The sequence below is a fragment of the Athalia rosae genome, chromosome 7 (assembly GCF_917208135.1).
Source record: "Athalia rosae chromosome 7, iyAthRosa1.1, whole genome shotgun sequence".
Lineage (NCBI taxonomy): Eukaryota > Metazoa > Arthropoda > Insecta > Hymenoptera > Athaliidae > Athalia > Athalia rosae.
In genome coordinates this window covers 12,018,114-12,033,522 of record NC_064032.1, presented here as the reverse complement: position 1 = coordinate 12,033,522, position 15,409 = coordinate 12,018,114, and the positions used below count along the sequence as shown (strand labels likewise).

The following is a 15,409-nucleotide window of genomic DNA, read 5'->3' as shown; positions in this document are numbered from 1 at the left end:
TTCGAGAAATTATAAAGGGAAAGAAGCGTTACCGAGCGTAAAAAATATATATCCCATATAACCCACCGTTCCCGTCGTATCTTCGGGGTCAACGATTTTTCAAAAATCACATTAACCTGGAGTGGAGATAAAAATTTCCGGCGATTCATCCACCGCCGATTATACACAACCCGAGAGAAACTTTTGAACAGGAAAAAAAAAAAAAAAAAAAAAAAAGTTGAAATACGATCCATTCGGTTTTGGGGCGATTTCAGGTTGTTTCAGAAACAACGTAACGCGGTCCGATACGTGACGAAAAAGCAAACAATGTGGACAACAAGAGGTAAAATAATAGCACCGTTATTCCGTGTTTTCCTGCAATGCAGATCAATCCCGACAATATACATATAATATACATAGTGTACGCACGTACACGTAAGCACGGCGGTTGAGTTTGAGGTCGTCCGTTTTTTCAAACGATTCGAGATAAAAAAAAACAAAAATAAAAAATAAAAAATAAAAAAAAAAATAAAAATCTCTTGAAATTCGCTCATGCGATAGCGGATTGCAGCAGCAGATTGGAAAAAAAAATGATATAATGACAAAAGTAAATAAAAAGAGAGAAGAAAAAAAAAAGGAAGGCGCGCGTGTTCAAATAATATATTTTATATGTACATGAAAATATGTATATATATATATGTTATAAGATGCGAAAGAGGACGCAGGAAGTTCCGAGGGCACTTGTGCGCGAGTTTTCCGTAGTATGAGGGGGGGCAGGAGGAAGGGGGGCGGTGGGTTTTCATCGTCGTCGTTTGTGATAAAGAAAAGAGAGACGGATAGGGACGTGGGGGGTGAGAACCGGTATAAGAGTATAGCAGCAGCAGCAGCGGCAACGGCGGCGGCGGCGGCAGCTGCTGCTGGGGAATTAATCGACGTTGACCCCGTGTATCCAGTTTTCTCTTGTTCCTTCGCCCGTTATAGGTACGGCATCAAACGGAGAGACTCAAAACTCAACACCGTCTAATTAGACGAAGCCCGGAGTTCGGGAGCCGTTCAAGAGTCGGTATAAGCCGACGGGGGAAATGGCGACTATCATGGTCACTTTAATACTCCTCCAACGGGACTTTCTATCGGTATATGAATATATATATGTATATATATATGTACAATATCTACCGATACTTAAGCCTCCCGGGGTTTCGATTTCCCTCCTCACGGCGTAATACTCTCAAACGCCGCGACGACATGGTTCGATCGTATTCCTTTGAACCTGTTGTTTTTGCTTCCCCAATAAAGCAGAGATTAGAGGACGAGAGAGAAAAAAAAAATGAATAAAAAAAAAGAGAAAAAAGCTATCAAAAATTGAAACACGTCGGGTGCTGATTCAGAAAAAAATTCGCTAATTATTTCGACTCGGTGGAAAATTGTCAATCGCTCGTTAATTATCTTCGTAAGGTTTCGGATGATGTGTATTATGTATGTATACGTATACGTAGACGGGACACGGGTGTATTGTAAATTAATATTTTTCAATTGAATTTTTTTCTTTTCCCCCCTGCGACGCGAGACGGTGAAGAGGGGTCGATATCATAGAGGGCAATTCGGCGCTGAATACTTGAGTAAATAGATACTGAAAAAAAAAGAGAAAAGAAGAAAAAATTCAAGTACCGCAGGAGTGCAGCGTGATAGAGAAACGGCCCGGTGAAGTCGGAAGCGGCGAGTCGGTTGGCTGGTTGCCTTTAAAAACACTCTTTGTAATTACACCGCGTACATACATATACCTATACATATACGTACGCGTACGTACGTATACTACAGATCGTGGTACACGCGCGTACGTACGCGTGTACGTGGTTCGCGGCAAGAGCTTTTCCGTTTAAATTGAATTAATATTTGCTGGCCACCGTGAAAAGCGGTCGCCGTACAACCCGACCGAGGGTACAAATCCACCGTAGTTTTCCCATGGATTTTTTCCCCTCACCCGATGAAATAATAATTCGTCGCGTAGTGAAACTCACGTGTAAATCGTTCTCCCGCGTCGTAACAAAATCTCGAACAATGAAGCAAGAAATTAGACCCGATTCTTTCTTCAAGCCTCTCTCTCTCTCTATAGTTTTCTATGAAAACGAAGAATTCTTTCGAAAAAATTTACAACGAATTTCGCCACGTGTCGTTTTAGAAAAAAAAAACTGTAATATTTCCATCCGATTGAGAGAGACCTTAGACTTCGGAAATGTTATCGTAATGCAGTTTCGTTTTTTATCTTCTAGCGGTTTTTTTTTTTTTTTTTCTGAAAAAAAATTTGATCACCGGTACGCGGTACAATGGATCGTATAACGAGCCGCGAGTCAGGATCAGAATAAGGATAATGGCGCGATCGGATGACTGTATGTGTTAAATGAACGGGGTGTATACGTACACGTATATCCGATATAACGGAGTTGGTAATTCGGATAATAATATCCATTTAATTATGAAAGAAAATTAATCGCGGTTTATAAATTGCATCACGGGTCTGTTTAGGGACGATAAAGTCCTAACAGCGAGCTTTCACGCTGTGGGATTTCAATTAGAAATTGTGAACTCTGCAGCAGCGGCGGCAACGCGCTGCAAACTCGCACGTAATGCTGTTTTCCAGGCATATATAAGGTTGGTGTATACCTCCGCACACACACACACACACACACACACACACACATATATATATATATATATTTTCAGAGCATGCGAAACTTTTCATATCAATTTGCACACACACACACATACACCTATGTACGCGTAGGATATCCGCGTTATATTTATAGATAAAAGTTTTACCCACCTAACTATACGTACACGTACACCTACCATCGAGGTATTTACGCTTATTATACGATTCATGATGCACGGTGCTTTTTTTTTTTTTTATTACCGACTTTCATTTCTCCGAACGATAAGCGATCCCTGAATTTCACGATACAGCTCAAAGCGTTTGGAAGCAGTTTTGTTTTTTTTTTGTTGTTTTATTTTTTTTTTTATTGCTACCCCCTGATTTTTTTTTCAAGTTCACTCGAGTATGTGGGCTGCACTTAGAGAAACCGTTCACGTCGGTACGGCAATGGAATTGAAAATGATTTTTTGTGCGAATTATACCGCGCGCAGTGCGTGTATATAAAATAAACCCTGACGAAAATTTTCTATGAATATTACGTGATACGAGCCAGTTTGATCCTTGAGCGGTGTATACACGCCATATTATACGTGTATGCAAAACGCGGTTGTGTTTTAAACGGGTTCGCGTTGAGAATTTCCATTAGTCAACGAACGAACGAACGAACGGACGGACGAACGAATATACGAACGAACGGCGTCGCGAAATCGCGTGGCTTTGGCTTAAGCGAATGATTTCAAATCAACGTGTCCGGTAGCGCGAGTAATTCAATTTGAATATGTATTTCGTCCCATGGCTACCCCTCCGTTTCCCCCTGACTCCGTCACGTCTGTCCTTCACCCCTTTTTCAATCCCCCCCCCCTCCCCCTTTCCCGCTCTTCTCGCTCGCGAGTACCCAAATCCGCACAATAAGCCGGGGATTTTTCTCACAGCCGCCGATTTGAACGGAAAAAAAAAAAAAATAAAGAAGAAAAAGAAAAATCTTCCCTCCGAAGCTCCGGAACCGTTTTCCAAAGGGTTAAACGTCCGCGAGCGTCCCTTCTTCGTCCCGGTTTTTCGTTTGATTTCATTTTTTTGTTTTTTTTTGTTTTTTTTTTTTTCTCTTCCCGCTCGCGATAACTTTTATCGTTCAGACATTGAGACGAAGTTCGAGACTCGCGCATATACGTACGGTGAACGTGTATCGCGCGGAGAGGTTTCATGTACCGAAAATTGTGACCAACTCGTAGAAGTGAATTAAACCCCGGCCCATTATTAAGAGACCTGTGTAAAATTTATGCAGATATATGCGAGTAATATTCTAAACAAGCGGTAAATGTCCCTCCCTCCCCCCTCCCCGCCCCCCCTACCCCTTTAGAAAAGCTAGGGTTAGGTTAGACGTTATATGAAAGCTTTCGAGAAGCTGTTCTCCAGAGCGAAGTATGCGCTTATATTTATACACGTTCCATACACACGGACACACGCGCGCGCACACACAACGCCAAACTCGGAGAGGTCAAATCCGGGCAATATCTCGTTCACCTCTCATGCCCAGATTTATGTAAAGGGATGAAGAAGGGGCGGATAGATCACGCCACTTAAATATACGCCAAACTGCGTTGCCAATATTCAATATAGCTAGCCATATGTACCCACCTACATATATATCTACATACGTGTACGTACATCGTGTGTGTGTGTGTGTATATATATATGTATATATGCATATATATATATATGTACAGTTCTACATCGACGCGTATCGCGCTATAGAAATTTGTCCGCCTGCAGGTATCCGGAGTACACGGGTGTTGTACGAAGGTGTAGAGTGAGCTCTCTATTTATCGTGGAAAATCGGTGCAGAGAAATTGATAGGGTCCGTCGCCGACCTGATTTCAAGGTGGCAAACCCGCTGGCACGCGTATAAATTAATGGACATTTGAAACCGACCAGATTTCCCGCAGAATTCAGCGTATCACCGCATCGCGTCCCGGCAGTTGTTGGTATTGAGCGATTTCGCCGCGTGTACCTACGTTTGTCCGACGACGTTTATTTCGTCTTGGAATTTTTTTGGGAAAAAAAAAATTCAACGAACTCGTCGAAACGCGTATAGTCGTTGCGATGATGAATTTTTACTATCATTTACAGGTGGGTAGAAAGAGTTGGTTAAAAGAAAGCTGAATTTTTGAAACTTGATTATCATTGGGCGGGACGATTTTATATCGAAAGGAGTCCGTAGTTAGCAACGTGTCGAGTGTCGGAGATTAGTGGGTACTCGGGTTAAAGTCGTTCTCTCCAATCACAGTTACTTAGCTACGTGTACAACGTCCTGGTTATCAATTACAGGAAAATCAACCAACGCCCCCCGTTTTCCTCTGAAAAATTTTCGTCCTCCGACAGAACGAAGGGGGAAAGAAGGGAATGGAAATATTTTGCCCGGCAATTGATTTTCAACTCTTCAGTTTTCGACAAAAATTGACGAGAGCGAGGAAACGAACAAAAAAAAAAAAATAAAAGAAAAGGAAGTCACCCCGCAGGACTCGTATCTCCTCTCGTAAATATTTCATATGGGGTGTATTTGCTACGGTCGTACGTAGATACAGATGAATGAATATAAATACGAATAAAGCGGAGGTGAAAGAGGAAAACGGAAAAAAGAAAAAAAAAAAAAAAAAAGTAACCGAAGAAACAAAAAAATTAAATACCCATAAACAGACAGTATCGAAATTGAAAATGCAAAACGGTCCGTGCGGCGCGAAGGTAGAACCGAAAGGAGGCGGTAAAGGGGGAAAGGGGTGAGGGGTGGGGGGTGAGGCTGTATAACGTTGAGCCCGTAGAATAAATCACAAAATCAATTCTAGAACTGAAAGCACCATAAATAAAGCGAGGATGTGGGCTGAACGAAACAAATGACAACAAACAGGAACATCCGAGCGCAGTTTGCAAAGTTGTGAGCTGATTTGGCCCGTAGCTGAAAAAGGACGGTAGAAAACCGTTTCTGCAACAGGAGCGATGTCGACTATACGGTAAAGGAGAGATGAACGAATATTTGAAATTCAAAGTATGCGTCCCATCCCCAAACCATACCTGGTACTAACCCCCCCCCCCCCCCCCCCCCCCCCATCTATGGTGTATTTTCTGCGTATATCTATGGAAAATGTTGATCGTTTTATGGATTAGTCGACGATGAGATGAGCGATAGAAGGACGAAAAACAAAAAAAAAAAGAAATAGATCATTATACCATCCGTTGCTGCAAAAGATCTAAAATTTAGATCGGTAGAGAATTTTGAATTCGACAAACGATATTTGAGAGCACCAAGCCACATTCAGCTGAATTTCATTCAGTCGGAGAAAAATGTATTTTGGACTAGAATCGTTGATCGACTTGGGTTTTTTTCTTTTTTTTTTTTTTTTGCTTCCGTCGCTCTTCCCAAAGAAAATAAATTTTCTCATTTTCTCAACACTCGTTTCCAACCCTCGATTCGTTATACTCACGTGTCAGGTAATGGATGTACGATAAGTCGCTGAAGTTCCCTGAAAAACACTCGGTGGTCATCGTCGTTTCGCTGAACGGTCATCCGATTGCGGTCCCAGAGTCAACGTATACGACGATTCGACGTTCGCAAATTTTCTATCGACGAACGATTTTTTCGTCGCGCGTTACGGACGATTAGCGATGCGATTTTCGGTTTCGAGGTATGGAAAATATATACCAAGGAATTTTTTCACGCTCCGTTCGCTGCGGTTTTTTTTTTTTTTGCTTTCCTCAATCTTTGTAGAGCGTGCGAAGTAAAAAAAAAAAAAAACAGAACTCCGAGTGTTCGAGGGATAGGGGGGGGGGATTAAGGTAAGAAAACACGGAGACGGCGTTTCCATCGTAATAAAGAAGGAAGATGAGAAAAGCGAACAGGTTTTTGATAAGCGTACAATAACGTTGCTTTTATTCGTTTGAATAAATGTAAAATGGAAAGCTGATATTAGATTAGCCAAATCATCTCGTGAAATGTGAGATATACGTAGACATGTGTATGTAGACTCACAGTCACCGATCGGGCTCACAAAGGGCCACACATCGGGAATCTCGACAAAGCGAACCGAAGGCAAAGCAAAAGCGGAGAAAACGCGGAGGGAATCAAAGCGAAGCGGAGTGGAGAGAATATATATTTTTTTTTCCCCCCTCGTACCCCCAACCGACGTCATATTTTCACCGTCGAATGACGCCGCCGCACTCGGTACCACGAAAGGGGGAAAAACGTACGAGTGCGAGGGAGGTGAAAAAATCCAAATATCCCTTCTCACTTTTACTCCTGTGCGTTATCCACGTTTTCTCGTTGCTGTGTATCCTCTTCCATCCTTTTTTTTTCGTTTTTTTTTTTTTTCTTTTTCTTTTTCTTCCATCTCACCCCATTAGATCGAGAGCCCGCGCGCGACATAAGACAGAAGACAGAGAGGCGGATACCCCGAGCTTTCGCACATGGGGGTGACACACACCATTAACCAATGCGCTCGTATTGTATCCGAACTCCCCTTATTTTTATTTCGTTTTATTTTTATTTATTTTGTTTATTTTTATTTTATTTATTTTTTTTTTTTTTCACCCTAAGCTACGGCTGGCGGTGACACCGGCGTACTGCATTAGTCAATAACACCGGCGTACTCTCGCTATTTCCCCCCTTCCGCTGTTCGCTCGCCACCCCGCGAGCCGCGACACTCGCTTAGGTAGAGAGAGATATAAACATCAAATGTTCGAGGTCGGCCATAGGGTTGGAGTTAAGGTGAAAAGGATTCCCCGGTATCCTGCATATCTGCTCTCGCTTGAAAAAGGGTCGCCAATGTTATATACACATATATATAGGATCGCGTCTGTCTCGCGTGGGAGGACGAGAGAAAGGGACGAATAAGGGACGAGATCAAACGGCGTTCGGTGTGGTATCCGAGGTCGTAGATTCGAGGACCCGTGCCTGCCGGAGCTCCGAAACCGGGGAGGAAAGACGGACGGATCTAGGTGCTTTTGGGTTACCTTCGGCGTTATACACATTCGGCCAAACGAAACCCGCCGCCGCTAGATACCGAGGCGCGCTTCGGTACGAGCCCTTTGTTTCCCTTCTGTCTGTTTTATGGACGAACGGACGACGCCCGAGGGCTCGGATACCCGCGGGACACCCTCTGAACCCCGGGGACCCCCCGAGCGAAGGACGCGTAGAATAACGTCAACCGTCGACCGTCCGCCGCTCGACTCCCCCGGCGCACAAGGTTCACCTCTCCTTACGGACGGACGTATGCGTAAAATCGCCATCGACGGGTCAACGAGCGAATTAATGAAACCGCGCGCCAATTGAACGGCGGCGGCCGGCTCTCGTCCAACGTTCGCGAAAATGGGATACGCTAAATTTGTTTTTCTACCCGAGTATATACTTATTGTATTTGCGTCACGGAATAACAACCGACTACTACGACTCGAATGTACGTGGGATAAAATTAACGGGGTTTCGCTGTACACGGTAGGACGACAACGACGACGACGACGACTCTTGTTAATTCCGCGGTAAGTTTGTCCGCTTGTTAATAAATAATAAAGCTTACGATGACGACCCGACGAAACGCACGTACCTCCGTTCGCAGAGTCTGCCCTATCTCAACCAGGCACGAGACGGTGAGCGGTGAGCGGTTCCCCCTCCCCCCTCCCCCCCCCCCGGCCCGCCGTGCCCTCTCGATTTTCTCTCCTACGGTTTCCCTCGTGTTTTACCGATGTCGTTGGCGTAGCCACTCGGTATATGGTTAATACGGTAGAAACCGATCAGCTCGGCTATTAATATCGACTCGTATTAGCGGTAAGGTTTACGAGCTAGTAGTTCAAACAGCCGAGATACGACGTGGCGTCCCCCCCCCCTCTCGCGTTTCCCTCGTCCGTTCAAGTTCCCCCGGGGGTGAAACTGAGGAGGTGAACCGTCGCCGGGTACGATGTCTCGGAAGCTACGCGCGAGCACCTGAAGCTAATTGATGAAAATTGATACCCTACAACCGGGCAAATACGAAAGTTGAGAAGCTTTTCAACCGTCCCACTCGTGCGCGCCGTACAACGATCGAGCGACGAGTATCACGGTTTTATCACGGTTTTCAACGAAGAGGGGAGAAGAAGAAGAAGAAGAGAAAAAATAATTACCAGAAAATAGAGGGCCGTCTATTGTCTCTACATTCGCGACGAATGTAGAAATACGCGGACGCGTTCAACGTGGATTGTCGTTGATTCGAGTTTCCCGCGGATGTTGTTTTAGGTTTTGTCTGAGTTATACGTTTTAACGTCTAATAAGAAAGCCTTTTCGAAAAGTCGTCGGTAACCTGCGACGGAAACTGGAGACACTTTTCCGAGAGATTTATAATTCTCCTTACCGTCCGAGACAAGACTGAAAGCGGGCGAAAGTAGCCGAACTTGCGGGGGGTGGGAGGGGTGGGGGTCAACCCTTGTCAATGTCCCTAGAGGGGTCAGTCCGGGATTACGCGGTGATATTTCACTCCGAAATTACCGACGGCTCGCTCACCGTTAACATCATGTTTTTAACGCGTCCCAACAGTTTTCGCCAAGATTTTTTCCCATTTTGCAAAATAATCTCCCCGTCCCCCTGGTCACGTACGGGGATCGGCGCACCGGAGAGCCAGCCACCTCTATTTCCAACTCCGTCCAGCCTCGGCCGCCCCGTCTTCCCCCTCGCTCCGGGGGGGCGGGGGGCGGCCGGACACCCGTTACATCGCAGATACGATTGTGGGCATTGTGGAGGCGGCTGCTCGGCGCACGGTGTGCAGCAAGCCAACGGCATTCGACCAAACAGAGGTGGTGTGTTCTCCACGTGCCTAGAATCCCGAGGTTTGCCGTCGTCCCCCTCCCCCTTGTACCCCAGGAGCAGCGCAACGCCACCCCGCGATGTGAGAACGCCGGCGATCCTTATTGGAGCGACCGATTCCCCCCTTACAGACGCTCTTCGTTACTCCGTTTTCGATCGAATTTTTACTCCTAAACGTACGCCACCGTCCGTCGGTCCGTCCGTCGGTGGTGGTAAATCGTCGGTCGGGTCGACTCGACTCGACGACGGATTCCGACCCCGATCGAAATCGCGTTCAAGGAGTGACGAGGGGAACCGCCGCGTTCGTCCTGACGCTTGCAGCTTGTAGCGCGTCTGGATATAATTAGATCAGAGCGGCGGGGAAATGCGTCACCGCTTCTCTCTGACCTCTAGACAGGCTCTCTCGTGTCGGTGCATACAATGCGAATCTATTACTCATACCACATGTCTCATTACCGAAGCGAGTGTTCCACGGAGATATACCCGCGAGTGGCAGACGTTGCCGGTGGTTCAAAGGGAGAGGAGAGGAGAGGAGAGGAGAGGAGAGGAAAGAGGACGGCGAGCGGCGACGGAAACCCCTGTGAGAGCTTTCGGTCAGGTCGCTTGGCGCGCCCCCTCGATACAGTTTTTCCCCCGTCCCAAGAAGAAAAAAAAAAAAATTTTCAAAGTTTTTCAGTCGGATTGTACTGGGAATATCACCGAGGGCTGCAACGGCTATGATGTTTACGGGGCTCCGCCGCGGACGACGGGCCGTTACTGCGGCGACGATCGACAAATCGGCGCTACGAATTATTCCGAGAGAGCTTTCAAACGTCGCTTTCGTACGCGTACGTACAGCCGTACGTTGTAAAATACATATATCTTCGTTACGGAGTGTGCAGGTGAAGAAGTAGCAGCGAGTAGAGGGGCGTTACTGCGACTATGTGCAAAAGTTATTACATTACGCAACCGGAGAAAGTGAGGGTGATGTTAGAGAGCGGCGGCGGCGGCGGAGCAGCGAGTGAAGAGGAAGAAGAGAAGGGAAGAGGAGGCGGCGGCGGCGGCTCGGCTCGACTCGCCCCGGTCTCTGAAAACGATATTTAAAATAGGTTCGTCGTATAACTCGGCGACCATTACCAACATGTACATTTCTTGCGTCGTAACTGAGCCACGAGCACTCAAAGTGTGGGCGTAAATATACGTATAACCGTCTTGTGTATCGAGTACCTCGTTTCACCCCCCTCCATCCCCCCCTCCAACGGAAATAACGCTGCGGAAAAATAGTGAGGAAAAAAAAAAAGGTAGTTGGTATTTTTTTTTTTTCTTAACCCGGACACGGATCACTTTATAAATTATAATTTGCAGAGGATTTACGCTGGTTGGAAAATTGTTGGCTGTGTAACGAGGAGAACGAAGGGGGGGGGGGGGGGGGGGAAAAAGGTAACTTTTCCGGCAACCCGGAAACTGAAATTATCGAGACGTTCGACCGAGGGAGGATGGGGGATTCTTCGCCGTCGGTCGCTCCCCTCGGTGTTTTCCGCACCGTGAGAAATTCCAATACTCTTAGCGTCTCGCGTTGATCGGTAGAATTTTTAAGCGTCCGTACCTCACCCTCCCCCCCCTCCCCCCCCTTCTTCCGCCGTTTCACCCTTGCGTCCCGGAAGAAGCGTCTCTCATCCCTTACGATTCGCGTACACCGAGCAGTCGGTCGTTCGTTCGTTCGGTCGATGAACGTTCGGTAAGTCGCCGGGGGTATAGATGTAGTGTGTGTGTGTGTATATATCACATCGCGAGACTGCCGAGAGGGGGACGTCATTTTATTATCAGGCAATGCTCCGTATCCCCGTTCCCATTTTCGCGTTCATCTCGCCTGGCCGTCACCGCTATTCCCATCGAATAACCCAGCTCGTTCGATACACCGTTGGTGTATCGTCATGGTTTTATAAATGAAATTTATATTTTAATGGAAAAAGAAGAAGAAAGAGGAAAAAAAAAAAAAAAAAAAAAACACAAGAACAAGAACCCCCCCGTACAAATGAAATTCGACGGGTTTTCGTTCTTTCGTAGCGAGAGATTAAGGGCGGTACACCTGACTCGTTCCGTCTCCGACGAAGTCTTCTTCGGCAGGGAGAAGAGGAAGAGGATAAGAATGAAGAAAAAAACAAAATAAAATGAAATAAAATAAAATAAACAAGATACGGAAAAATACGGGAGCGAGACGAGTAACGCTCGTTGAATATGACGCTGGCATTATTTTACTCCCGCGATACCGACGCTACCTGCTGAGTCTTATGATAATTCAGTCAATTTTCTTTCGTTCGCCGCCCACGCCGTACTCCAGATTATTTCGATATTGAATTTTGTCTGGTCCCGCAGAGGAGCGAGGAGACTTCATCCCTCATCGAGGAAGCGTCGAAAAATTTTTGCAACGAGGAATCTGTGAATTTATGATATCCTTGGACGAGGTGTGCGAACTTTTCTCAAAACAGACACAGTTACAGTATCAAATTTCGCAAATTTCGTCTTTCAACTTTTTCTGAACGATGAGAATCAACGTGATTTTCCATTACGTGACATCCGATTTTCCCCTCTAACGTTTTCGGATCCATCGGCTGACGAGAAAGTACACTTTTCGTCCGGCTGACGATTCGCAGAACAATATAACTGATTGAAATCCCATTTCGTTTTCACCGCAAACGATTTGTCAACCGGGGGGGGGGTCGGTTCTCTCTCTCTCTCTCTCTCCTGCTCTCGATTTTATTTTTCCTACTCTCCCCTTTTTCTTCACTTTTTTCATATTCCGTCCGCGAAACGGAACGGTGCGTGCCGACCGACCAAAGGGTATCCGTTCCACGGGTGAGGAATAGAACGACGACAACGCCGCGGATCGCGATGGCTTTTTTTCTACGGTCACACGTCTCCTTATTTTCATTCTTTCGCCCCGTGTTCGCCCCCGTTCGCCGGCCCTTCGCCCTTCGCCGGCCCTAAAATCCCTCAGGGTTGCGGAGTTTGAGGTTTCACTTGTAAATTGTCACGCGCCCTCTTATAGACGGTTTTTTCTCGTTCGCGATTGACGTAATCCAAGAGCTTATACGCACCCAACGTCGTCGTCGTCGTCGTCGTCGTCGACACGACTTAAGCTTATATTAAGTCGAAGACGTAAGTAATCGTAGTTTCTACGGAGGCGTTGAAAGCCGTCGCTATTGATATTTTCCGTGATTAATCGACTGGAAACACGCGAGAAAATGGCATCTCGCGACGCTAACGGTTTGTAATTTATAGATGAAAAACTGCGGAAAATTATATTTCCCTTCCTCGCGACGGGCGTTGATAGAAGAAAAAACAAAAAAAAAAAACGAAAACAAAAAAGGAGAAAGAACACATCGAACGAATAAATAAGTAACAAATTGTCGAGAAAATCTCATTCGCTTGACCTAAAAAGAGAAAACAATCGATCGTTCGGCTCGAGGCGGAGAATAAAGATTGAGAATTTCGCGGTGGTCCGGGTTTTTAAAGGTCGTCGTTGTTCCGTGTGGGCGTTTGTTTTCTCGCGGGGTTTCCGGCTAGTCGGCTAACAAGTGATGTACCGTTCCCCGGTGAATTTTCGTTGACTTTCGAAGGGGTTGGACCGTCTCCCCGTATCCGACGTACCGTAGCGGCCCTTAAACCTTCGGGTTGTACGGTTTTATATCTAATTGTTTGTGGCGTGATTGGGACGTGCTCGTTGGTTTAGGAATCGGGGGAGTTTCTTCCCGTTGCCCGCGGTCGTCGCGCGTCGCGTCTCTACGGGAAAATCCTGAGGGAACGGAGACCCGGCCCGGTAAGTCGAGGCGGGTTGTGTAGCTTCGGGATTTATTCGGAGGTTTTACAACGGGGCTCTTGTCCCGCTCTCTTACGGGGGCGTATCGTCGGGTGGAAAACCAACCGGGGGGGATTAGAACGTAATCGAGAGGAGACTCTAACCCGGTTAATTACTATCCCTGTATAAAATCGGGATCCCGAAGGAACTTTACGGGTGAAAAGAAAGAAAAAAAAATAAAATAAAAAATAAACAACAAGAGGAGGAGAATATACGAAACTTACGTATGTTTTGTCTTTTGGTTTTCTATGGAGCGTGAAACTTGAGACGACTGTCATCGTCGACCGTCGAAGGAAATCGTGATTCGGAAGGTTATTCGGAATTTCACCTATTCGCAGAGCGTACGAAATTCCTGCCTTAATCGCCATTCCGTAGGAACCTCTGCAGGGCCCTACATCGAGCTATAACCAGTGAGGGTAAAAAAAAAAAGATACCTGTTGCATATAGCCGAAGCTGCTAAAGCCGGTCTGCCGCTTTTTCTCCTTCTCCGTTTTCCCTCGACAAGTCATAAATTTTAATATCAAGCCACACACACACACTGCACCCCATTATCTAATCCGATGCGCCGATAAAAGTTCCGCCGATCGATAATAGCCGAGCACGGGTGTCGCGTGTCGTGATTTTCACCGGATTGAGCCTTCACGATGGAAAAAAAAAAAGAAGAGAGGAGGAAAGGAAATCGAGGGTAGGCGAAAGAGAAAAAATAATAAATAAATAAATAAAAAAAATACCAGGCGATAGAAATAGTTAATTCTCCACAGGTGAAAAAAAAAAAATAAAAAAAAACAACAACCGGAAGCTAACGCGACAAAGAAATTCCATTATACCGCCGGGTTGTTTCCGGACGAGTCCGTTCGTCGGATAAATTTGATTTCAATTCTCAATTCCATTCGGAATTTCTGACAACGTAAGATTTCCAGTAGGAATTCCCATTGGTTCGCGTTCGCGTATAGTGCAGGTCCGGTAATGCCTGCATAGAAATGACGGGCTTCCCTCCCCAGTAATTTTGTTAATTGCAAACGAGGTAGTAGCAGAAATTGGGAAAAGGGAAGAGGCAGGACACTATTCTAGGATCTACAATCCCCTTTATGAAAATAAACTCCCGTTACAAGCATCCTAATGGAATAGATGATTTGAAGTCTACAAGCTAGAACGAAGTGAGGAGAATAGCGAGGAGGCGAGGAGAGGAGAGGAGAAACAAGAGAAGAGGGTTTGGCCTTAGGGATGAAGGGGGAGGGGAGGGAAGGGGAGGAGGGAAGGAAATACAAGGTGGTTCGGCGTAGTCGACGTCTCTGTCTTCGAGTGGGGTAGGGAGGGAAGAGAGAGAGAGAGAGAGGAGTGAGGGGACGATTTCAATTGTCACGGAAACTCTGAGACTTAGCTCTGCAGCGAGTGAACGAGAAAGAGGGTGGGGTTCCGGGACCGCTAAGAGGGTGGAATTGATTAAATAATTGGCCCCTTAGATCGGTGGGAAGTACGGGGGTGGGGGGTGGGTGGGTGGGTGGTTAGTTTCAGGAATGAATACCCTGGCCCGAAGCCAGTTCTGGCAGGTTATACCCGGTACCCCTGCGGATAGAAGGAAGGAAGGAAGCGAGGAAGCGAAGGAAGCGAAGGACCGCAGTAGCTACCACATCGCCAAACTACTACCCTGCGACGACCCCGTGCACCCGCACATACGGGGATATCCTCGTGAACAAAGTACGAGGGATGAGCTCAATAATGGCTTTGATTGGGGGCTGAAAATGTGGTTGTCGACCCCGAGTGTTACCTCTACCCACCCGACCAGATATCACCGCTATCCCGTATCCTTCTTTTTCTCCACAAAACCTCTGGAAACTTGCCACTTTTCGTCAGGTCAAGACTTCCCACAAGCGTGAAACACGAGCTACGATCCGAGTACATCCTCGGCGATTGAAAAATAAAAGGAAAAACGAAGAAAAAAAAAAATAAACAACTTCCAATAAGGGTGAAATGGTTTTGGTGAAACAGAACAGAAACGAACCAACGACAGAAATGAAATAAAAAGGGACGAATATTTTGGAACGCTCCGGTTTCCCGGCAGAACTCGTCGAAGGGGGGTTGGTTGGCTTTTGATACTGTGAATAAAGTAGGAGCTGGGGGC

General features: G+C 46.3%; 1 protein-coding gene across 6 annotated transcripts in view; it reads right to left on the bottom strand.

The window, feature by feature from the left end:
• The window catches only part of LOC105686941 (tyrosine-protein phosphatase Lar), a 332,804-nt gene that overhangs the window by 81,530 nt on the left and 235,865 nt on the right, over positions 1-15,409 (bottom strand). For 5 of the 6 annotated variants that reach the window (XM_048658459.1, XM_020852863.2, XM_020852869.2 and 2 more), the window contains one exon: positions 6,106-6,144. The exons of the other annotated variant lie outside the window; for it this stretch is intronic. In XM_048658459.1, coding sequence (XP_048514416.1) covers positions 6,106-6,144 — 39 coding nt within the window. The remainder of the gene's footprint in view (positions 1-6,105; positions 6,145-15,409) is intronic. 6 annotated transcript variants of the gene reach the window in all.